Source organism: Drosophila bipectinata, chromosome 3R (assembly GCF_030179905.1).
Source record: "Drosophila bipectinata strain 14024-0381.07 chromosome 3R, DbipHiC1v2, whole genome shotgun sequence".
Classification (NCBI taxonomy): Eukaryota; Metazoa; Arthropoda; class Insecta; order Diptera; family Drosophilidae; genus Drosophila; species Drosophila bipectinata.
The window spans coordinates 13,733,118-13,757,242 of NC_091739.1; the positions used below are offsets into that span (position 1 = coordinate 13,733,118).

The window sequence follows — 24,125 nt, forward strand, 5'->3', positions numbered from 1 at the left end:
TAATCTTAGCCAGCAGATTCTCTGGCCATTTCGGGTTAATGACTTTTTAAACTAGTTCTTAGATATGTATTTACTTTTTCAATTATTTCTTTTAGCTTACATATTTGTATTTGTATAACAAAACTTAAATGTTCTATGGTCCTTTAATAGAAAAGGGAAAAATAGGGAATTCTTCTTTAATACTTTAATAAAATAATACTCATTTACTTTCAAAAATGTTACCCATTTTGCATACGATTGACAACAGAATACCAATTATTGTTCAGAGCTATATACTGTATATTATTTAGAGTTATACTGTATCATGAGTCACACCTTTGAAAAATGGCGAAAAATGGGTCAGATTTTAGTTTCACAGGTACTCAAAGATTTAAAATCGTGGAGGTATACCATTTTTTGATCCGACAAGTATTAGCCAAGTTATGCCTAATTCCCTGGAAATAATTTAGTCTGAAAACCCATTTAAGACCGTATGTGTCAAAATACCACCCTTTTTGCCAGTCAGTCAACATCTGTCAGTCAGTTATGGCAGGCTTTTACTTTAAATTAAAAGTCCAAGATCCCAATGATCATTAGTTAAAATTTCTGTTTCACCAATGCCCAAAAGAATGCTACAAAATTGTAGACTTCCCTTCAGAAGTATCTGTAAGTTACATGTCAAAGAAAATATGTTTTACCCAAAAGCAAAAGATACGTTTTCTTGGGTTTAGTCTTGTTTCTTCCAAAGTTTATTATTTAATCACTTTTATAAAAATATACAATGTTATTGCTTAAGTATTACCGACATTCGTATTAAGGTTCAACGGATTAACATATTTTTGGTCGATTACGTTTAGATACATTTTATTTATACAATTTTACGTATTTGGTTCAAGTGAATACCTATCTTCTAGCTTGGGTGCTTCTTGCTTTTCAAGGTTTTAGGGCCAGCTGACATTACTAAAATACTAGCAGTTGCAATAGTTATTTATTGTTTCGATTTGTTAGTCCCGGACTCTCTCATTTCATATTCATAGCTAACTAAAACTAAATAATTACAGAAGTCGTACGCTAAGAACACTGGCTTTCCTAGGAATTCGCAGGGCTGGGTACGATGGACGCGATCACGGTGATCAGGAGAAGCAGACCCATTAGGGGCAGGTAGCTCCGATAGGTTCCACCTCCGGCAGTCGCCGAGCGGTACTCATCCTCCGGCAGATACTCCCGGATGTGTCGCGTCTTGTTCATCATCCAGTAGAAGGCTCGCATGTTACCCAGCTGCTTCAGTTCATCGCCGATCACGTTCCGGATCTTGGCATTGTACTCGTTGAGCAGCCGCTTCTCCACGGCACTCAGGAGCGTGCTGTCGATCAGCTTGGGCTCGTAGGGTACCATGGTGACGTCTTGGAATGCAAGAAAGTGTCCGCCGTTGGGATGGGTGTGACCGGTGTCCACCACTTCGAGCACGTTCTTTAGGCGGACTCCGAAGTCATTACGTTTGTAGTAGCCGGATTCTGTTTAAAACAAAAAAACCAGAAGAGATTTATAACTTTGGGCCAGGAATGTGTTAATGAAAGGTGTGTCCCCTAGTTGAAACACCACTTAAAAATTTTAAATCTGGAGCCAAATTTTAGCTGGCCAGGTTTTGATAAAATACGATGCTACTCGAAGATAAAAGATCCGAAAGGTAAAACATTTGCAAATGAAAATATAAAGTATATTTACTTACCACTTGAAAAAAAGTAACCTTCCTTAAAGTGGAAGCTGTTGTTCTGGCCATAAGCCACGGCAATCGGAGCTGTTGAGAAGAAATTAAATGACTGAATTTAAGGAAATCTTTATAAAAGTTAATAAGCTCTACTTACGCTCCTCTACGGATCCGTAGGCTCCTATTCCATGGCCAGTCGCTTGGGGATAATCCGTCATGTCCTGCCATACCATGCTGCGCACCAAGGCATCTACTTCAGATGGCTTCAAATCGGATGGAAACTTGAGCTGGGCCAGGTGCAGAATTCCAGCCAAGACACTGGTGTAGGCCTTTTTCATTTCTTGAGTGGGCTCACCAAAGATGAACGTACGCGAGACGTCGGTGGTGCCCTCCAAGTACTGCCCTCCCGATTCGATGACCAGCAAGCTCTGATCGGAGACCTCAATGTTGGTGACATTGCTGGAAATGTAGTAGGGCAAGGCGGAATGCTCTCCGTAAGCCACCACTGTTCTCAGGGACAGTCCCTTGGCATGCTTCTGCGACAGGCGCCATAGCTCCACCTCGTACTTGATTTTCTCCTCCGTCCACTGCTCCGAGTTGTACCTGGCCTCCATGTTGCTCAAGGACTCACAAATGGCAGCTCCGTCCCGGACGTGAGCCCTCCTCATGCCGGCCTGCTCCACAAAGTTCTTCTGCGCCCGCATGAAGATAATGGGGGAGATCTCCCAAACCACGATCTTTCCCGGCATCGATGTGTAGATGGCCTCCGATGCACCCATGTCCTGGACACATGGTGCGGGGACGAGAACCCTTTTCCAGAGCTGGGCATAGGTGCGAATGTCACTCCAAATTTGATTGTATTCCTTGATCCTTAAAGGGCGTTTATTGATTAAATAATACTTAGATTTTTAAAAGATACTAGACTTACTTTACACAAACCTCATTGAAACAATCAGTGCGCAGATGATAGTCGATATCCAGACTGAATTTGCTGCGATCCACGTAGAAGAACAGATCATCCTGACTCACAATGGCATAGGACTGCAAAAAATACATATAAGTTTGGTACAGGATTTCGAGGACATCTTCTACCTTGACCACGGGAGTGTAGGGAATATCTGTGCCACGGATATTGAACAAATATGCGATCTCCGTCAGCGAGGTAATCACTATGGCGTCACATCCCAGGTGAGCCAGTCGCCTCCTCAGCTCCCTGACCTTGTCCTGCCACTTCTCCCCCGCAAAGTCCTGTTTGTGCACCCTGATCACCTGACCCGCTGGCGGTGCTGGTCGCTCGTCACCCCAAATTAGATCCACCAGATTGTTGTTGATCTTCACCAGCTTCAGAAACTTTTCCTCCAACTCCCGCTCCCACTGCATCCAGAGGGAGTGAGGAACCAAATGCGGATCGGCGCCCACCCGCAAGTCGTACTTCACATGGCTGCCCAGCCATTCGGCCACCGAGACATTGCCGCCAGTCAGATAAATCTCCCAGTCGCACTCCAGCTCTCCGTCCGCCTGCTGGGCGTACCGGTTCTCTACCCAGATGGCGGCGCCTTTGTCGGTTATGGCGGCAAAGGCCCGTATTCCGGAGTAGCCAGAGAGATAGTGTAATCGCTGATCGCGGACGGCCACCTCCTGGTTAAGGTGCTCGTCCATGGTGGGAAGAATGTAGCCATTAATCTCCGGACCCTGCAGCGAGGCGCGAATCTGCATCTGCTCGCGGATAGCCAGGAGACGGGTGTGGTAGACGCTCATGGGTTGGATCTGAGAAATTAATAATTTATTTATTAATATTTTTTTAAGAAGAATCTATAAAACACTCGTTCTGTTTTGACAATATAACAAATTGATAAATTTATTAGCACAAATGTTGTTTTATGAGCCAATAAACATAAATATTGTTATGATAAGACAGCATAATAAGAGCGTGAGTAGATTTGCAAAAATGATATTCAAATAAAAAAAATTATATATATTAACAATATTTTTGCCCATCCAACTTACATGTTTTCCCTTCCGATATTGGCATATCTCCCTGTGATATCCTTGAGGTTTTTCGGAAGCCGCAGCACCCAAAACTGAAAAATATTAAGCATAAAGAACGAGAGGGAAGTCATAAAAAACGTGGAAACAAAATATTTGCGAGTCGTAAAAGATGTTGATAAATAAAATTTAAATTGTTGCCATTAGTTTTAGAATTCGTTATGCATATTTATTAATGGCCCAGCTGGTGGCCCAAAAATAGCAACAAGTGCGTCACGAAAGCCGCCAAAATTCCCACGCTCGTTAAACGGCCGTGCGACTCGCGGTGCGTCGTTCTGTTGACTTTTATTTTTCTGCCGGGAACTGAGATGTCTCATCGGAGTACTGACAGTGTGAAATTTCATTTCAATTTCACTTTCAACGCGGTCACACATGGACGATGCTGTGGATGACCACCACCTGCTTCCTGCCACCCAAGTTGAGTCAGACGTCCCCAAGGGTCACAACACTGCGTATACGTAATGTGTGGATCTCGGAGGAGCAGCTGGTCATAGATGGGGATGTCACAGCAGAGTGACAGACCCAGAGACAAGTGAATGAGTGCTCAGAATTTCAACCAGCTGTTTGGCAACCATTTGTCAAAAAAAAAACAAGTTTTTGTGAAAATTATCAAACGAAAGACATAAAAATATATTCCAAACGGACGGAGAAAACTTGAATATATTCAATTGATTTATTTTAGAAAAGCTATAGATAGATACTGTAGACTGAAATTACAGTCACTAAAGGAACTAAAGTTGTTTTTTAGTTATAATACAAATAAAGAAAAATGAGCATTAGTGTACAAGCTACAATTAATAGAACTTTTATAATATTAATCCATTTTTTTGTGAAATTAGTATTTTGACCCTGTAGAGCATCTCCCATTCGTTATGACTAATTAAGACCTTTCCTCGATTTCCTTGTTTATTTTCGTTCATTTTGTTTTAAGTGGAAATATTAAGGAATTAATTTTCTTGTTAATAGCCACATACTCATCTCTCCGACATTAGTTTATGTGATTTAAAAGAAATTTACGATAAAAAACCATACAGAGAGAAAGGACAGGCCAAACATCCAGCTGACACAGCTGACTTTGTAATTATAAAAATAAACATTATGCCATCACGGCCAGAGATTGGCAGATCGCATACTTCTGTGACGCACTGTGCATAACTTGGCATACTAATCGAAGGCTATAGGCCCGATGGGTGGGGAAATGTACCGATTTCATGGACTCCCTCCACGCTGGGCCATATGCGAAACATTTTTCGTTTAGAGAATAAACCATAAAATCCAGTAAATCGATCAAAAGTCCATAAAATCATCGATGGTCTGCCTAAAATAACATAGTAATAGCTAGTACTTGGACTCACCCAACAAGATGCTCAGCGCCCAGCGCCAAAACCATTTGGCTGTCGTCATTGTTTTTATTTGCACTTGGAATTTCTCGGCCCGCACTTGGATGTACCCGGCCCGTAAACGTGGGCCGCCGGAGGAGGAATTGTTTGTGTTTGGGCGAATTTTCCGATTCTTTGCCGCTGCAGCCTCCCTGCACTTTGGCCAAATTATAGCCTGCTTCCTCTGATACTTTCCTTTTTTTTTTGGTATAAACAAATCAAACGTTTGCACAAATTAATGATCTGAGTTAGTACGGATCGGAGGAAATGGGGTTTCGGGTGGCGAGGGGTGCTCTTATTTCTTTTTTAATGACCATTTGTCTGCGCGATGCACTTTTCCGGTTAATGACCGAATAGTTTTGTCTGGTCGCGGGCACTTGCACATGTTGCATGTTGCACCTATAGGTTAGCCGAAATGGGCGTGGTATGTGGCATGTGCCAATCCAAAGGGTGTTGCCCTGGCCCGGCGCTTTCTTCTAATTGATATGCCGTGCAGGGTCCGACCAACTTCTAGACCCTTGGGTAATAACTCATCTTCAGTAGTGTGTTGACACATATGTACTGTCTATTCTATACATACAATATAAATAGCCATGATATCAGACCGCTTAGGAATTTATAACTTCCGTTCTTCGCGCTCCGACTGTTTCTTTTTAGGAAAACGCCAATTTGGCAACTATTCGTCGGATCTGTTTTGTAGTTTAACAAAATATTTAATTGCTGTTTTAATTAATCAACCGTAAAGACCCAGGCCCAAACGAAACATGCCTATCACGCTGGAAATGAAAAGGCCAAAACCCAAACAAAGAAAAATGAGTGGGTTCCCTAAATTCCGACCATATAAAGCACCTCAAAGGGAAGCAGATGGCAACAGCTTTGATTGACAAATTTTGAAGTCTGTCTCGAAGCATAAATTATACTTTAAATGCAGCTCGCGTGCTCGTCATTCGAAAATGATTCTGCCAAACTATCAATAAAAATGTTGTACAAACTTAATTGATTGGCAATTTGTGTGCCAAAGCTATTTTCATTAACATTTATATATATTTTTTAGAAAAGTGACCAAGAAATAGGTTTCATTTCGCTGTCGTTAATGGAGCAATCCGAAAACAATTTGCCAGTCGGGGCGTTACGCGACTATTAGAGGTAATGCATTGTTGCTACCATTGTTCGGGTTGTGCTTTATTGTTGTTATGTGTAGTATTGGCGTCAGATATGGCAAATCAAACGCCCCACATCCCATTCCCATTCACACAGCTTCCAATATAACCGCACAACCCACAACCTATAATAGAGCCATGAATATGTTACGAGAAAGGCTTTTCATTGTCATAGGAAATAATTACATTAAAAACAAAAGTCAAGCAAATTCGATAATATGTGGGCGCTCGTCATCGATCAATTTTTAGCCTATTTGTGTTTTTTTGTTTTTTGCAAGTATTGTGAAAGTTCCAGCGTTGTCCCTGCGAAAACGCCTTCGCTTGGCAATTACACGCTTGACTTTGGCACCAAAACAAGATGATGCTCTAGTTATCATAGTGCCTCTGTCTGCACCCCAGAGTCTATATATCCATTTGCATGTTCATGTGGATGATGCCAAGTTGCAACCGACAAAACGACAAATAGAATTGGACGGACGCACCGCCCTCATAACATGCATCCACTGCCAACTGGCCGACTGCCCTAATATGTCTATTCGAATCAAGATTTTACATTGTAATGTGTGCTTTATAAAGACTTAAGTTCCATGACTTTTATAAATATTATGCATAAAAAGCCTTTCATAATCTATTATTATTTCTTCACCTAGAAAGATGCCACACCTGCAAAAGCCTTTACTTTTAGACAAATCGTAGCTTTCCTTTTGTTTACTTTTCTAATTGTAGAACATTTTTAAATTGGGAGCGAGGTGTTCCCATTTGTTTTGATCTGAATATGCAGTTCCTTTCATTTCGTTTTCATTTCTAATTTCACTGCCGTGACCGCGACCAAGACGCCGCTGACTCACACCCGAAGAACATGGTTAAGCACAGTTGCCAAAAGAAAAGCAAAGAAAGCACCCCGCCAGCATATATGTTTATTTAGTTCATTGTATATGTTTTTTCAATATATGTTTTGTGGCTGAATTTATATTTGAATAAAAGTTTATGCGCCAAAGCGCACCTTGAATATCACAAAATTTCACGCCAGAGAAAAAACAAATTTCAATCTTTCACGGCAAATCACTTGCAGGGGGAGACTGCAATAATTTTCGGCGACTTCTTGCGGACCGCGGGGCGTATGCGTGACGTGTTGACAACGTTACGTATACGCAGCGTATATCACCGAGTTTGCACAGCTGTCCGAAATAGCATAGGTATTTCAGAATCTTCTACCTTTTGCGGTTTTGAAAGAAAACACAAACACACACACGAACGAAAAAAGTGTAACTCAAAGGCCCGAAAGGAGGAGGAACGACGTATCCGAGCGAACCGCACGCGTGCAAAGCAACAAGCAAACTGAAAAACTTTTTGATGTTGCTATTTTGCTTTTTTCGAAATGTGTGGCAGATGAAAAAGCGCCACCCACTGAACGAACGAGAGCGTACGCGCCGGAGACAGAGCGCTAGACGCACAGAGCTAGACGCAGATGGCGAGGGAAGGGCAGCCTGCACTACGATTATTTAATTCATTTGGGGAAAATAATTTAGTTGGCGGAACAGCTGAGCGAGCGAAAGGCGCGTGAGCGTGGAGCTTTGGCAAGAGTGTTGCTCTTCCGTTAGACGCTCGCCAGACACAAGAGTCCGGAAGAAAATTGGAAAACTCTCCGCATTCCGTCCTATCCGGCCAGAAGAGTGGCTAGCCAACTGCAGCACAGTGGTTGCTCTAGCATAAAATGCAATTTAATCTTGGCCATGGCTATAACAATGCGTTTAAACGACGCTTGCATGCAGAGAGAAAAATAATTTTTGTTTTTTTTTTTTTAAATTTGAGAACATTAATTCTTTATTTAATTCATGCAACATCTGATAAAATTCTACATACCCAAGTATAAAAAATATTATAATATTTTAAAGATAGAATTATAAAGGCGTGTTCAGGTTTTCTCTTTCATAAATTATAGTTGTAAGAACCGTCAGAAAAAATAAAAACATGATTAACTTAACAAAACAGATTTCTTCTCAGTGGATTAACATTGTGTGGATTAAATTCCATCCAATAGAAAAAACTACAAAAGTCAAAGAAACAATGACGTCGCCTTTGAATCGCATTGGATTTCCGATTGAAGCTCCAGAGAGTTTTGCAATTGAGTTCGATGGAATTGTGAAAATTATGCTGTCAATTGGTATTTTATTGCTTTTAAATTGATTGTTTAATAGCCCCTCGAAGAGGAGCAAAAGAAACTGAATACTATTTCTAACGCTAAACCCACTGTGCCGGCAGTTGCATAATCCCGCATAAACAAATATCTGGAAAGCCGAACGCCCCGGCATAAACTCTTAATCTCGAAAATCGTCTTGTTTATTTCATTCGGTCACGAATGGAGCGCCTTTTCATTCTCCACTCATTAAGTTCATTTACACAAAAGTCGGAAAAATCGGGGAAAAAGCGAGAGTCTTCGATTTTCGCTCTCGTTGGCGTCTAAAATTATGGGAGTGCCTCCGATACCGTGTGGCATGGGGGAATAGTTCAATGGGTTCTTATTTATTATGTTGCAAGCTCGCACAGCAATCGCCGAGCTCTCTGCCCGACTAACATACATATAGAAGCTGCCACCGATCGTGCTGCTCTCGACATTATGAACTAATTAAAAGTTGGCTTTGAAGCGTGCCGCCCGCTACAGTGGAAAAGTGGAAAAGTCGCCGAGTGGCAAATGAGCTTTTGATCAATATGCTGCGGTTGACATGCAATTAGGCGTACTGGTGCCGCGGGTTTATTGCTTCCAGCCTAGAGTGCCACCTAAATCATTTCTGGTTAACCTTTATAGACTCCTAATCTCGAATGTTGTTCAGTCGGTCTGTATTTGAACTCAACACTCAACCCTCCTCTCAGACTCAAATCAAATAAATATTCTTGTTAAATGCAGCTGTTTTAACGTCAAATGTTTTTCACACTTCAACACATACAGGTGGGTTCCTAATTTGTTTTAAAAAATACATTTGCATTTAGATTTTTTTCAGAAAAATGATTTTTGGCAATTTACTTAAAGAGTTGAAGGCTTACCTTAGCCATTGGAAATAAAAAAGTTAGTTAAGAAGTTTAAAGTTAGCCTGTCACTATGCAGAAATTGTTTTCAAAAGTATAGTCTTAACACTCTGGCTTTAACTGGGTCAAGAGTCAGGGACAAACAGGTACTACATTTTTAAAAATAGTTTTAAAAATCATATTTATGATTGTTTTTATTCTTTACTAAGCATTACAAGAATGATCTCTCGCTCATCCAAAAAGTATGCTATAATTTTGAAGAAAAACGCTCCCAAGAATACTACAAAATAATATAGCAACCGAAAATATTTATTCTGACTTCATATCAGACTCAATATAAAATGTGCTTAAATCTATAGAAAACGTTAAGTATAAATATTTTCTTGCGAAATTTTTGCGAAACCTTAAGATCTAAAAGTGTGTTTAAAATTAATCAGTATGGCAATTGATTTCGTTTCGATTTGATTCGTATTTTTCCTTTTTTTTGTTTCGATTTGATGCAGATTTTTTCAGTCAACAATTTTGGAAACCGAAATAAAAAACAATCAGCTGAAGTCTTCGTCGCAATCTCAGAGTTAAAAAATATTTACAGGGCACCTGGAGAGGATCAGGGTGCTGGGTGAGATAAGCGATCTAGAGGCACTCATCAGTCTCCTCGTTCCCCGAGGCCACAATGACAGGCTTGGTGAGATCCACGTCAAGCAGCTTCATTTGGGCGTCCTCGTCGTCCTGGACATCCTTGCCCAAGCGCTGCTCCTGCATCTCAATGTCCAAGGTGCCGTGCTGCCGCTGGAAGGAAACCACGAAGATTACCAACGAGGCCACAATGAAGATCACGGCAGTGCCGGAGCACAGGGCTATGATAAGGGTGGAGCGATAGTTCGAAGGATTCGACAGCTGGGCGGAGTGCTCGTCCGCTGTGTTGCTGTCGAAGGTCCTGCCTGCATCGTGGGGTGGATAGGAGACGAGGGGAGTGGCAGTGCTGTCATCCGAAGAAGTTTTGGTCTCATCCTTTTCCTCTTCCTCAGAAGAAGAGGAGTCCTCTTTTTCGGAATCTGGATGAACTGTTGGTTTGACCTCAGATTCGGCACTTTCGTCCTCCTTCTCTTCAACGGATTTGGATTCCCCATCTGGTTTTGGAGAATCCTCTGGGACCTCTTTAGTTTCCTCTCGTTCGGGCTCGAAATGGACTTCTGTGGGTGCTTCAACAGCAGGTTCTTGTGTTTGGACTTCTGGTTCAGGATACGTCTCTGTTGATGTTTCAACAGCGGTTTGTTGTGGTTCGATTTCTTTGATTTCAGAATGGGGATGAGCTTCTGCAGTTGTAGTTTCGACCTTTGCCTCTTCAGCGACACTCTCCTCTGTGGTTTCAGGGACTTCCTCCGCTGTGTTTGTAACCTCTGTCTCAGCAGGCTCTACAACAGTCTCCTCCAAATGGGTTTGAGCGACCACCTGATCCTCAATCTCTGCCTTGGCTGCCTCCTCTGTCTTTTTCTCAATCTCCTGGACTTCGTCCTCCGATTTGGCGAGCTCTACATGGACCAAAGGCTTTACTGTTGTGGATGATTTTTCGAGTGCCCCCTCCTCATCAATTTCATTGAGTTTCAAGTCAGGTTGTTCAAATTGTCGTTCCTCTCGCTGGACTTCACCTTTCAGCTCTTCCTCAACCTCAGGGGCTAGCTCAGGAGGCACATCCTCCACTCCTTGCTTCTTGGTGACCTGGTGTTTGGGCTCCTCATAAATGGGCTCGGGAGTGGTGTGTTCGCTCTCAAAGTTCTCGTGTTCCTGCTCCAGGGCTAGCAAATTGGTGTTGGTGATTGGCTGCTCGGTAATGGCCTTGTCTTCATTCAGGATAACCGAAACCAGGTCGCTGGTAATATTCGGCAAAGGTCTAACCCTGCTTTCCACCACCTCACTGGAAACGGCTATATTGTCGGTCACTGTATCCGGATACGAGTCCTCTTCTGGTTGAGGCTGATCTGCATTTTCTTCTTCGGCTTCCAGGGCTTTAGGTTCCCGAGAATTTTGTACATCAACTGGGAAAAAAATTTTCTTTAGATAATCATCTTATATAGTTTGCTTGTTAATTCCACTCACCATCTTTTTCCTGCTGATGGTTTTCCACCTCTGCAGCATCAGCCTTAATATCCTCACTTAGTGTATCCACTGGCGATTCAGCTTCGTCCTCCACCTCGCTCTTGACATCGTTTTTGATATCCTGTTCCAAAGTGGCTCCATAAACAGACACAAACTTGTCCGATGTTTCAGCTACACCCAATTGGGTGGAATCGGCATGATCAGACTCCTCAATTTTGGCAGGATCCACTAGGTAGGTCACAACAGTATCATTTTGTTTCGTTGGGGCAGCTGGAGATGAGAACTCTTCCTGTTGCAATGGTAGTATCGTGGTAGCTTCTTTGATTTCCGTGGGAAATGGGGTGGACTCGACTGAAATAACTAAAAAATCATTCAAGATTTGATTAATTTGAATATGAATAATTATTTATATTATTTAAATAAGTACACATAGTTAAAATATAATTAAAAAAAGATATTTAAACCTAAACCTTAAAATATTTGCATTGGTTCACTTCCAGCGCCACCTAGTCGTTGTCGACGGAACTTGTTTACTTTTCTACATGTAGCTTGCCATGTAAATACACTTTGGGGTAAAAGTTAGTAAAATTTCAAGTTAATTTTTGAAAACTAAAAAATCAGTTAGATTACGTTCAAGTCCAATAGAAGTTTCTTAAAACTCTAAAGTCTTAGCTCTTCAATTCATTTATTAAATATAGACACAATTTAATACCAAATTTAGATCCCCAATGGGGCTTAAAAAAGTCAATCATGAAAACTTGGAATAATTATGGAATTTATCTTTTTAATTTGATATTTTATAACGATGACTAACCTGAGCTTTCACTTCTGGGAAATCAAAAACACACCTTGAATTACTCAACCCAAAAATAGGCCTCGAAAAATCGAGAAATGTTTAAGAACCTCGCCACAACTTTCCCCCAACAACCAACAGGCAACTATCACATTGCATTTAAAGTAGAAAATTAATAAAAATATATTTTCATGCGTTGTTAATAGTCCAACCGTTACATTGATAAACCTCCAATTTAATGCAATAACAAACAGATATTACAGCCATATTCCTCACGACGGCCATTAGGGCTGGGCATCCATGAATCTGTCAACAGACGAAGCACATCGATGGATCCCATTCATGGCCGTATCTACTGTGTGTCTTATCATGGCTGTCATCAGTATATGTTCTCACACATTCATTCACAAACGGGTCCCAAAGATACCACGTATATAAGTATTCTGTTTTGGTAGCAAAACGCAACATGATCAACCCGAATTCTTGGCCGGAAAAACACTCCGCCCACACCCCATTACTCAAAATTTTTCCCAGTGACCGAAGTCAGTGATTAAAATTCCAGACACACTTTAGAGTAGAAAAAAAAAAAAAAAAAAAAAATCGAAATCGAGGAATCCCAAATTAGTAACCAAATAAACAAACCAACGAGACGGGGCAACCCGCCCAGCCTGTCGCATTTTGTGCCTATAAAGTAGCTGACTTATTTATGAGGGGACAACCACTGCCCCCTCCGAGTGGTAGGGCCTCGCCGACAACATGCAACTGGATTCGTGGAAAAGTAAGGAATTATTAGATGCTCGGCATGAGATATGCATGGGCGGTCCTCCCAGCATCTATTTCCAATCCCTTGGGAACCCGAACAGCATCAGCAACAAAAACAATATGTAGCAACAGCAACAAATGCTGCAGCGTCCGAGTGTCTCTGTGTCTTTGGGACTTAAAATGGGACAAAGCATGCCGCATGCCGCTTGCCGCACAAACGAAAACAAAGCGGCAGCCAAATAAGGAAAATGGCATTTAAAGAAAATAAAGTAAAACAACAACAAAGGCCAATCGATTTTCTTTTCGGGTTGGCAACGCAGCCTGCCGCAGTTGCAGTGGAAGTTGCAACCAGGCCAGTGTCATCTGTCAGTCCCTTTTTCAAATGGATTGGAATGGCATGGGACGCGTATTTGTGTGCGTTAGAAGTTATGTATCTTTTTAAGGGCCAGTGTGGCATGTTTTGTGAGGGAAATTACGTGTTTCACACAATGCAACATGCCACATGATCGCTGGTCCTTCTGCTGGTTGCTGGCTGCGTTACTAATTTCATAAACTGATATGAAGTTCAAGTATTGTATGGGGTCGTTTACCCCAAAACTGATAAATTTTATTGACTGACCGACGCTCACCCCGGAAAAAGGATTAAGATGGAGTTCCAAAGAATAATGGGAGTTCTTGTTATAAACTCGTAAAAGGGGAGATAAATATATATTTATTTTCAAGCGAATGTGAGCAACCCTAGCTCAAGTTTAATAAAATTTCAAAAGAAAGAACATTATTTTTAATGTCTCCTACAAATTACTTCCTTAAAATACATACGTTATCCGCTATCAGTAAAAAAAAACTATGTTTGATATATTATTTTTTAAAGTGCATTATATCCCCATAACCCGAGTACTATCTTGCCTTTATCGCTTAAATTGAACTGTGGTGACCGCCTCAATTGGCCTGTTACCAAACATTATTGAACTTTCGCACGCTGCCGCGCCGGCAAGCCGACGAGCCGGGGAGCATGAATTGCAGCATTTGCTGGAGTGCCGTTGGGGGGGGGCATTTTAACTCGTACTTTGTATGACACCGAAGTGCCACCGTTTTTGTTTTGGATGCACAATCCGGGAGCTGGTTGGTCTTGCGGTTTCGGTGTCACAGCCTCTTCCGCGGCAGTGGCATAATTACACTTTGCCCGTTTTGAATTATGCCAGCAAACGAGGAAAATGCCACAGCATCGCAGCGTAGTGCATCGCAGAAAAGACGAGTCGAACAGATACAAATACATATATAAGTCAAAGGCCTGATGCGACCGCAAAGGCAAAGGCATCATCGGCAGCAACTAACTACAAGTGATTACGACAATCACGAGATGATGACGCCGAAGCAGCTTCATTGAAGATGGAGTTGCTGGAGCTGGAAAGATACTCACTCGATGGAGCCGCGCAGCACGAAGCTAGTATGGTCACGAAGAGCAGAGATCCCATAGCCAGATCCCAGGCCCGAGGGTTGGCCAGTTGCCTGTTCCTGGACCTAAAGCTGGAGATGATGCTGACGCTGGAGGTGCTGGAGGAGCAGCTGCCTTGGCGATGGCTCTTAGAAATGGCCATATTGAGTGACTGATTGATTAGGTTGTCGCTCCCAGTTTGACGGGCCCGAATTCAACAACACACACTATCCCACAGATACACGCGATGCGTTCACAGATACAAAGATACTGGTTCGTACAGATGCAAAGATACAGCTGCAGCTTGTTCTTGACTTTCAGCTGTTGCCGCTGTTCTGCCACTTCTGCCGCTTCTACCACTTCTGCCACAAAAAACTTCGATTCCAGGTCCAACTTCTGGACAGCACGCACAGATACAAATTCAGATACGAATTACGACCGAACGTCTCGGATACTCGCAAAGAACTAAAGTTGAGAACGCGTGCGCTCTGGAATTTTGTGCTGCCTCGTCGTCGTGTCGGTGTCTCAGCTGCGTTTGCTGCCTCTGCCTCTGCTTCAGCCGCTGCTGTGGCAGGCAGGCAATGCATGCGTCCGTATATTGGTGACCACGTCCGGCCCTGCCACGCCCCTGACCCTGCTCCCTAGGCCTCATCTGCTGCACAGAAAGAAATACAATAAAGTTTAGCAATGATTTTACAAATTAAAAAAAATTGGATATTGATGGAACAAGAAATATTAAATGGAAAACTTATACAAAATATTAAAAATATGTATTCTACCCTATAAGGTAATTTAGGGAAGAAAATAACATTATAGAACATATAGAAACCTTTGAAATGTAACTATAAAGTTATACCATACAGTAAACTATACAGTATCAACAATAGTTTTAAGAGAAATGTTTATTCTAAGCTTCCCTCAAACTAAGTTAATCTAAACAATTAAGGTAACGAATATTATACCACGATCCAATGATTATTGAAGATCCAAGTTTAAACAGAAAACCACTAATTGATATTGAACTGCGTTGTTGACCAAACATATTTTCCATGAAATATTGAAACTCAAAACCTGAAACAGATACTACCCGAGACTTTTTTCGCGGTGTAGCGGCGGCAGATCCATCACGCCAGGGCCTGCGTTTATTTGCTTTCTGGTAATAATAGGGCAGGCCAGGCGGGCAGGCAAACTGGCGGCCGGCGGCTTCTGCAGCCACATAGCTTGTAGGAAAATGTGTGTGGTTTATGTGTTGGTCTGATAAGTGTAAGTGCCAAGCGCCAGCCCCCCGCCCAGCCCATTCTCGACCCACTGAGGGGATTGAGACCAACATGCGAGGCAGCATTTCGGGCGGCTGAGGCGGGCCTGGCACTTCACTTCGCATCCAAAGCAACATCGTCATCGAGATGCCCATTGAAAATGAGCCGTAGGCAGCCAATTCGCTCGCAGGCGTTCTTTTCTCGACCGGTAGGGGTTTTAGTCCCTTTCCCCCTTGGAAGCCCCTCGTTCTTATTGTGTATTCGGCTCAAAACAAGAGGCTCCAATACAAAAGAAAACAGGAACAATAAGGGTCGAGATAGGGTCGGCCTAACCAAATATTTAATATCACATACAATCAATCGTAGAACTGATACGTAGCAGCCAAAAATGTGGTTTCATTTCAAAGGGTAATAAGTAGTACTATCTTTGATCTCGTATTTCTTTTAATTGGTATTATTCTTAAACTTAAAAAAACTATATTAGATTACGAAGGTTTGAATAGAAACAATAAAGGAAAACTATAAATTAAGTAAGCCCTCGTATTATGTATCTCGCCTAATTGACACTATAATTAATACCAACTTTTCCAGCAAATTACATAAAAAATTTTTATTATCTCCCTCTTGCAACCATCTGTCCATTCAATTATTTCCCCGGCGAATTAACTTTCCTTGGCTAATCCTGAACAAACCTCTTAAAAACACCTCATGACAGCTGCTTCAAATCGATTTGCAGCATCTTCAGTGTTTGTTTGTGAATGATTTGCCTCGCTTGAGCTGGTCCGAACCGAATCCGAACCGGAGCCCAAAATCCATATTGATGTGCACTACATGTACGGCCGGCATCTAGAGTACTCCGTACCACGGGGGTCTTTCGTCTTGCCCACCGAAATTGAGTGAATGGAATATGTTTCTCCGGCCTGGTGGGTTGTTCGACTGCCTGACAGAATGCCCCAAACAGTTCTCCAGCTTCTTCAAAGAGGGGGCTTGGGATTTTCCTACTCCTACCAGCCGTTTCTCCGCCTGTTTGGACTTGTGTAGGCAGTAGGCTTTACCTGCAACGTTTTCCATTACGTGATGTAGCCATTTGAACGGACTCCGACTCTGGCCATCCATGCAGCCGGCCCACTGTTTATCTTTTATTGATTATGCCAGCAGGTAACCCTCCCAGTCGAGAGTCGAGTCGGCATGGAAAATTCGCCAGAGCGCGCTCAGTGCCTTCAGATTCAATTTAGTTGTTAAATATTTAGATTTTGTTATTGCAGTCGTGGCTCTGTGGTAGATAGTGGATAATGGACGACGGACACTAGACAGTGGACAGGGGCCGGCCAACAGGAAGGAATCAATTGGTTTCCCTTTGAGTAACCACGCTTAGTCATGACGAAATCATCGTCGTCGGCACGGCCTGGCACTTCCTCTTCGAGGCCCACAAGTATGTTCCTTTTGTTGTCAACCAGTCGGTCGCAGTTGTGGGGAGACGTCTTTTTGTTATTGAGATTTTTGTTTTCGTTTTCTGAATTTTATTTTCTTGCTATTTTGAGTTTTACGACCGCCTTTTTCGCCGTCTAGCCTACGATGGCCCGTAATAAAGGTGTTGTAAATTCATGCTTCTGCTGACAGTGACTCAGGCAGTCGGATAATTAGCGTCCAGGTAGACACCAGGTAGACATCCTGCCAAGGCCGACTCTCCCGGTTAGGAAGTTGCAGCCATCACCCATCATCAAGAAACAATTTGCGGCGGATTAGCACACTGACCTCAAGGCTGTCCTCCAGCCCGATCATCCAACCCATTAAGTCAAAGGTAAGGAACTGGTGACAGTCATCTTCAGGCAATTTTCCCAGCAAGGCAATGTATGAGATAATAATTATGATGAATACAAATTATGCGTAAGGTCTTCCAAGGATTGGAAAAGGTTTAATCTTGGTACTCAGGATTTTCCTTGGATATCTGCCTAACTAGATACTTGGTAATTCTTAAAAAATGCCAAAATAATGTGATGTATAATTTATATAAAAAAATCCCTTTCGATTTATGACCCATGGGATGACGCGTGTCAACTGCAACTGAATGATAAGTGCATTCGGACTCTTATTGGTTTTGATAAAAAACTAAAGAAAATCCCTCCGATAGAGTGACCGGAAACCAGTCCATCAAATCCCCAAAGAAGGGAAAAGCACAAAAAAACTAAAGAAAATAAAATGAAACAAAATAAAAAAAGAAAGAAAACGCAACCGAATGCATATCAGAAAGCAGAGCACTCAAAGTGAAATGTCAGCTCATTGTCCGGCGGAAAAGCTAAACGGGCCTTTGATTTGTGGCCGCCACACATATGGCAAGCTCCATCTTATGCATTATGCAGATCTTGTCCAGCTCGAGTTTCAAGTTCAATACAAAGTTCATGCCACGCAACTGTCAACACACGGCGTGATCTGCGGTCAATGAAAGTAAGGAAACTCAAACCCTGAAACAAGATATCTGAATACTCTTCCATAGTCTAACAAATTTGGAAAATATTCCTAATTTATTTTTTCAAATTAGTGATTATTTCAAAAGGTATTCCCCTAAAATCTTATCTAAATCAGAAACCGGAACATCTTTCTCCAACAGCCACTTACATCAGGTCCCATTTTGTTTATTGTTTTAATAGGAAATAAACATCTTACTCGTATACAGTGAAATATGAGCTTATCGTTTAATTACCGATGGTTATCCATGCCTATTTATATAATAACTTATACCCTTTGATTACACAACTAGGGGGCTATCATCACCTGTGCCCGAATAAACAAACAATTTGGCAATGGAGTGCGACATGGAGCATGCATTATGGAGTGTTTAGGCATCAATTACATAGAATCCATTAGCTGAAAGTGAAAGAAAGCCAAGACTGGGACTTGACTCGGATGTCTGGTCCATGGACTGTGGACGCGCAGACCCTGTGCCGTTTTCAAGTGCCCAATGTTTAATTGTCGAAACCAGTTAAGCAAACAGTCTACTTGATCCACCGCGGCAAACACTATGTCGTTTGTGTCACAATAGGAATTAGCGTAAACTGTTTTAACGCCAAACAAATGGACATATGAGCCGGGCCGTTGAGCGATGAGCTATGTACGGGCCAAAAGCTGTGGGCCTTTCCCAACGTGCTAGTACGGGAATCGTACGTGAGTTGCACTCGCCGGTGGGTCAATGCCGCCAGTGGGGCAGTGGAGCGGCTGAACTATAGAGTTGTGGAGCAGTCATTGATGAAATGCTGCTCGTCGGGAGTAAGTAGAAGCCGGGCCAGTTGGGCAGTTAGTTACAACCCCTTGCGCAGTTGTTGACGAGCTATTAAAAAGCCATATAAACAAACAGAAAGCTCTGTACGCCGCTTCGCTGAATGAATTGTGAGAGCTGCTGGTCGAACTGAACTCCGGCTCCGGCTCGAGTTTAAGTTTGAGTGGCGGCGGGGGAACGATGTCGATTGTCTTTCAAGTACGTAAACATAAACATAAACGGAAGACCGATCGACACATGCTGCACAGAGAGAAAGTATGCTTGGATTTGGGAATAAGACTATCTATCTTGGCTAACAATTTACATACTCCTTTCTAAGGTTTCATACCCATTTCTTTCCGTGCATCACACTATAGCTTTTCAAACTATTACCTACCCCCACCATAAGTATGCCCAAAAGGTACCCCAGGTATGCCCGTGTGTGTGTTTATGTTGGCAAGTAAGTGCGAGTACTTGGGCCAGGCCAGGCCAGGCCAGGCCACATCCTAAATAAGCAGACGCCGTTTTCATTAGGCAACAGGTTATTGCAATTCAGCGAAAAAACAACGACGTCCGCCGACGACAACAATGCGACGAAAAACGCGCCGCGAAGAGTCACAGAAACAGAAAACTCAAAAAAATATATACGTATATAAAAAAAAATCTGAAAAAAAGCCAACGGCAACAACAACGGCTAAAAGCAAAAGCCGCAGCCAAAAAAATGTCAGTAAGTAGCTCCCAAAAAATTATACACTGTTCAAAAAGCAATTGTAATAAATGAATACATTGTATGTGAGATGCATAAAACTTTATGGTTTTGGAATTGTTCGTATTGTTGGGCTTATTGGGAGACATTTATCTTACTTTGGCGCCCAGTTCGTTGTGCTCTGAATAATCAAATCCAAGATAATACAACCTAAGAGATTTCAAAAGGCATGTAGACGACACTATGAATCACTTGCTTCCAAAAACGGTTTGGATGCTGTTACTCAAACTATTCTCTTGAAATGCTTTTACACGAATATAATTTTATGCTTTTTTAGTTTTAACTGTAAAAAAAATGTGTTAATTAACTGTGTTAACTTTAATTAGTTTATTACTTTAGTTAGGAGGTGCAACCTAAATTAAAAGTTATATAAGTTACAAAATGTAAGAGTTTGCAATGCTATATTGCCAGACAAGATGTGTGCCAAATGTGAATCACCTATCAATAAAATATACTCAGGGCTTATTTCTAATAGTTCAAAAAACAATATACTTTAAAAAATAAGAAACAATAAGAATTTAAAAAATAAGAAGAAATAGCATAAGAAGGCATAAGAAATAATATCTTACGAATCGTAAGTTTATACATTTGAATATTTAAACACCACAAATATAATAGTATACCACAACTTCTTACGTATTTAATTATTAAATATTTTTTTATTGAATACAAAAATTAGCTTGACATCTTAATCTTTTGGTAAATCTTTCAAATATGTACTTTATTCAATGCAAACCGTTGACGACTTTTTTATGTCGAAAATCCAACTTTGCCATTGAGGTTTTCTAAGCGGCAAGGTTAATTTCACTTTCCTTTCGACTTGGCTGAGACTTAAGACCTATAATCGCAACTTGAGGCCGTTGTCTGCCATACTGAACGCCCACTGTACTTGGCGTTGACAATTTCGGGGAGCGTTCTCTCCCCACTAAGCTGTTATAATTGCTCAAATTACCGTGGCAGCGTGCCAGGTGATCAAAACTGATTTTTTTTCGTATTTTGAAGGGAGTGGGTGGTAGGGGAGGGGGCTATTACGCGCAGTGTATTCCGCCGGTAAAGCGACGCTGCTCTGGGCGCTGCTCAGGTAAGCTCAGGTGAGCTGGCAGACGGGCTGGCTGGCATGCAGGTGGCTCACCGGTCTCGGAGCTCGGCTTGGAGCTCTCGGCCGGGTGGCAAGCCCTGCGACTCGCAGACGCATGCGCAGTCGATAAAACACATTCGAATCGAACGCTAGCGGTACCGGTGCCGCGCAGCAGCAGCCTTAAAATCTTTACCTTAAAAACCACTAACAAAAAACAGAAACGAACTCGATTGCAATTTCCATTCATACCCCCCATTCATACGGATTTTCGGCGTCTTTTTCGAAAGCTTTACTTTCTTTCTTTAGCCGATCCTTGGACAGCTTTCATTTTCATTTTTCGATCAATCGCGAACCGGTTCGGCTTCTGGATCGGTTGCCCAGTTACTTAATCCCAGCGTTCATGTAACCATAATCCTGGACAGCGTCAGGCATGGGATCGGAGCGAGTGGCGCTGCTATATCTTGTGCTGATCGCCATGCAGCAGGTGGCCACGGCCACGATACGTCAGTCGCGCGAAATTATCATCACAGATGCGGTAGGTGTCCCCAAGGGGATTCCGAATGCTCGGAGAAGGGGGGTAGTCTCGCGCCAGGTCGTGCGCCACCGGAATTCCTAATTACTCTCGCTCGAGTGTCACAACGTATCGCACGCGTCGCGTGGCCTCCAAATGTCAAGCTAAAAATGTGCCAACAATCTGTGTTTGCATTTCGATTTCAGCTTCGGACTCGGGATTCCTACCTGTTTCCTGCCACTGTTTTTGAGACATGTTTGCTGTAATTGCAGGTGCGACGCATCCAGAACGACGGCTACAATGTGGAGCGCCACACGGTGACAACCAAGGACGGATATGTCCTCACCATGCATCGCATCCCCCAAGTAGATCCGGAGAGGGGAAGTGTCTTGCGGCGCCCCTTGGTGTTCATGCTCTCGGGACTATATGCTTCGTCGGATGTGTGCGTAGTTCCCCTAAAGATAATAATTCTATATGCTAATAGATACTTCCGCTTGCGGCAAATACCAAGTGTTTAAAAAGTGATTGTCCATTCTGTAGTTGTGATGTTCATTTGTCAGTTTTAAAACTTGTAAAGGGACAGAGAGTCAAGCAGAAACTTAGATCAAAAAATTATATGTTCTTATCTAAAGTGCATACCTCCTATAGTTTTAAAATGAAACAATATAGTTGGAAGTAACATTTTTAAAGTTTAGCTTCTTGCCTAAAAATGTAACTTATTTAATAATTAAAAAGTTCATGAAGGAAACACCTAATTAAAAATATTATTCGTGTTTCAGGTGGCTGCTTAATGGACGCGAGGACTCCCTGGCCTACCTCCTTTGGCGCGCCGGCTATGATGTCTGGCTGGGAAACAACAGGGGCAACATCTATTGCCGCAAAAACGTATGGCATAATGCTACCGAACGAGAGTTCTGGGACTTCAGCTGGCACGAGATGGGCGTCTACGATCTTCCCGCCCAGGTGGACTATGTCCTGCGAACCACAGGCCAGCGGGCGATGCACTTTGTGGGGATCTCGCAGGGAGGCACCGTTTTCCTCGTCCTGAACTCGATGCTGCCGCAGTACAATGCCGTTTTTAAGAGCGCCACCCTCCTGGCACCGGTGGCTTATGTGAGCAACACGAAGAGTGGCCTGGCCAAGATCATTGGCCCGGTACTGGGCACTCGGAACTACGTCTCCAAGATGCTCGAAGGCGTGGAGATGTTCTCCACGAACAAGTTCTTTAAGAAGTTTCTGTCGATGACGTGCCTGGAAAACGAGAAGCCGATGGTGTGCATCAGTCGCTTGTGGCCGGCGGCAGGCTACGACACTCGCTTCCTGAACAAGACCCTACTACCGGATCTGATGGCAAACTTTCCGGCCGGGGGATCGGTAAAGCAGTTGATGCACTACTTCCAGGGCTATGTGTCCACTCGATTTCGGCAATACGACTACGGTCCAGAGCGCAACTGGCTGCACTACCAGCAGCTGGAGCCGCCGGAGTACGTCCTGGAAAATGTGTCCACCCCGGTGACCGTTTTCTTCTCGGAAAACGATTACATCGTGGCTCCAGCTGATATTTGGAGGCTTCTCACCCGCCTGCCCAATGTGGAGGCGGTGTATAAGGTGCCGTGGAAGCGCTGGAATCATTTCGATTTCATCTGCGGTCTGGGAGTCCGAGAGTACATCTTCGACAACATCGTTCTTTCCATGAATCGCTACGAGCAGCGGAGACGCTAAGGAACTCGGGCGGGTGTGGATATTTACATTTTTAGGAAAGAAATGTCGCAGCCAGAACTATCACTAGTGCCAAAAACAAATTCTAGATTTACGAAACTAGTCTGCAGTTGATACGGTTACATCAACTACAGATACACGTACTGATTAATAAATAATTAATTTATAGATTAGACTACGAAAAACAAGTCTATTGTTTATCGAAACTGCCAAATTTCAGAAAACATTACACTTTAAAAACCTGTTAAGCCTCTAATAAAAAAACTCGATGTTCAACAAATTATTCCAATTTTTGGGATGGTAATAAAAGGAAACTTCATTTTAATTATTCCTTTTTTTTTAAATTTGTATAATTTGTTCCAAGGGGTGACCCATCAAATTTTAGGTTTTCTCAATTTTTTCAAAACTTCTTCCCGATGTTCATAGCTCTGCCAATTGGTATCCGATGTGGAAAAAAACGAACATCAGCAAACCCAGAAGCGCCTTTCCTCACCCAAAACATTTCTTAAATATCGTTTTGAAACTTGTCGACATTTTTTCCAAGGGGTTGCCCCATAACCTTCCGATGACCATAGCTTTAGACTTTTTGTCCATTTTTCGTGATGGGATCCCTTGAAAATGGGTTTTTCCCTATAGGGCCCACAGGGATGGCTATATCTTCCTCAATTCTCATCCGATTCCCGAGCGGAGTACCTTAAACGATTTCTAGATCGATTTCCCATCATTCTACATCAAAATCTTTAGACAAAATATTTTTTAGATTTTTTGTCCATTTTTCGTGACGGGATCCCTTGAAAATGGGTTTTTCCCTATAGGGCCCACAGGGATGACTATATCTTCCTCAATTCTCATCCGATTCCCGAGCGGAGTACCTTAAACGATTTCTAGATCGATTTACCATCATTCTACATCAAAATCCTGAGACAAAATATTTTTTAGATTTTTTGTCCATTTTTCGTGACGGGATCCCTTGAAAATGGGTTTTTCCCTAAATGGCCCACAGTGATGGCTATATCTTCCTCAATTCTCATCCGATTCCCAAGCGGAGTACCTTAAACGATTTCTAGATCGATTTCCCATTATTCTACATCAAAATCCTGAGACAAAATATTTTTTAGATTTTTTGTCCATTTCTCGTGACGGGATCCCTTGAAAATGG

General features: G+C 42.4%; 3 protein-coding genes across 6 annotated transcripts; 1 reads left to right on the top strand and 2 right to left on the bottom strand.

The window, feature by feature from the left end:
* Window positions 1-705: 705 nt before the first annotated feature.
* On the bottom strand, window positions 706-7,687 carry LOC108129961 (uncharacterized). 2 transcript variants are annotated; one of them, XM_017248276.3, is made up of 8 exons: window positions 7,488-7,687; window positions 5,089-5,307; window positions 3,695-3,768; window positions 2,780-3,454; window positions 2,616-2,728; window positions 1,845-2,557; window positions 1,709-1,777; window positions 706-1,493 (listed from the first exon to the last, which is right to left on the bottom strand). In XM_017248276.3, exons 2-8 carry the CDS (start codon window positions 5,135-5,137, stop codon window positions 1,069-1,071), a joined length of 2,118 nt encoding a protein of 705 aa, XP_017103765.2. In that variant the 5' UTR covers window positions 5,138-5,307; window positions 7,488-7,687; the 3' UTR covers window positions 706-1,068. The 2 variants fall into 2 exon arrangements, with proteins under 2 accessions (XP_017103765.2, XP_017103764.2); XM_017248275.3 differs by having other exon boundaries at window positions 7,276-7,687.
* Window positions 7,688-9,587: 1,900 nt separating this feature from the next.
* Window positions 9,588-14,858, bottom strand: Dtg (Dpp target gene). The gene is made up of 3 exons (XM_017248352.3): window positions 14,369-14,858; window positions 11,394-11,753; window positions 9,588-11,332 (listed from the first exon to the last, which is right to left on the bottom strand). Exons 1-3 carry the CDS (start codon window positions 14,544-14,546, stop codon window positions 9,930-9,932), a joined length of 1,941 nt encoding a protein of 646 aa, XP_017103841.2. The 5' UTR covers window positions 14,547-14,858; the 3' UTR covers window positions 9,588-9,929.
* Window positions 14,859-19,598: 4,740 nt separating this feature from the next.
* Window positions 19,599-23,291, top strand: LOC108129317 (lipase 3). Of its 3 annotated transcripts, none has more exons than XM_070281286.1 (3): window positions 19,599-19,619; window positions 21,520-21,689; window positions 22,027-23,291. In XM_070281286.1, exons 1-3 carry the CDS (start codon window positions 19,614-19,616, stop codon window positions 22,967-22,969), a joined length of 1,119 nt encoding a protein of 372 aa, XP_070137387.1. In that variant the 5' UTR covers window positions 19,599-19,613; the 3' UTR covers window positions 22,970-23,291. The 3 variants fall into 3 exon arrangements, with proteins under 3 accessions (XP_070137387.1, XP_017102770.1, XP_070137388.1); XM_017247281.2 differs by lacking the exon at window positions 19,599-19,619 and adding an exon at window positions 20,846-21,271; XM_070281287.1 differs by lacking the exon at window positions 19,599-19,619 and having other exon boundaries at window positions 21,574-21,687.
* Window positions 23,292-24,125: the final 834 nt, after the last annotated feature.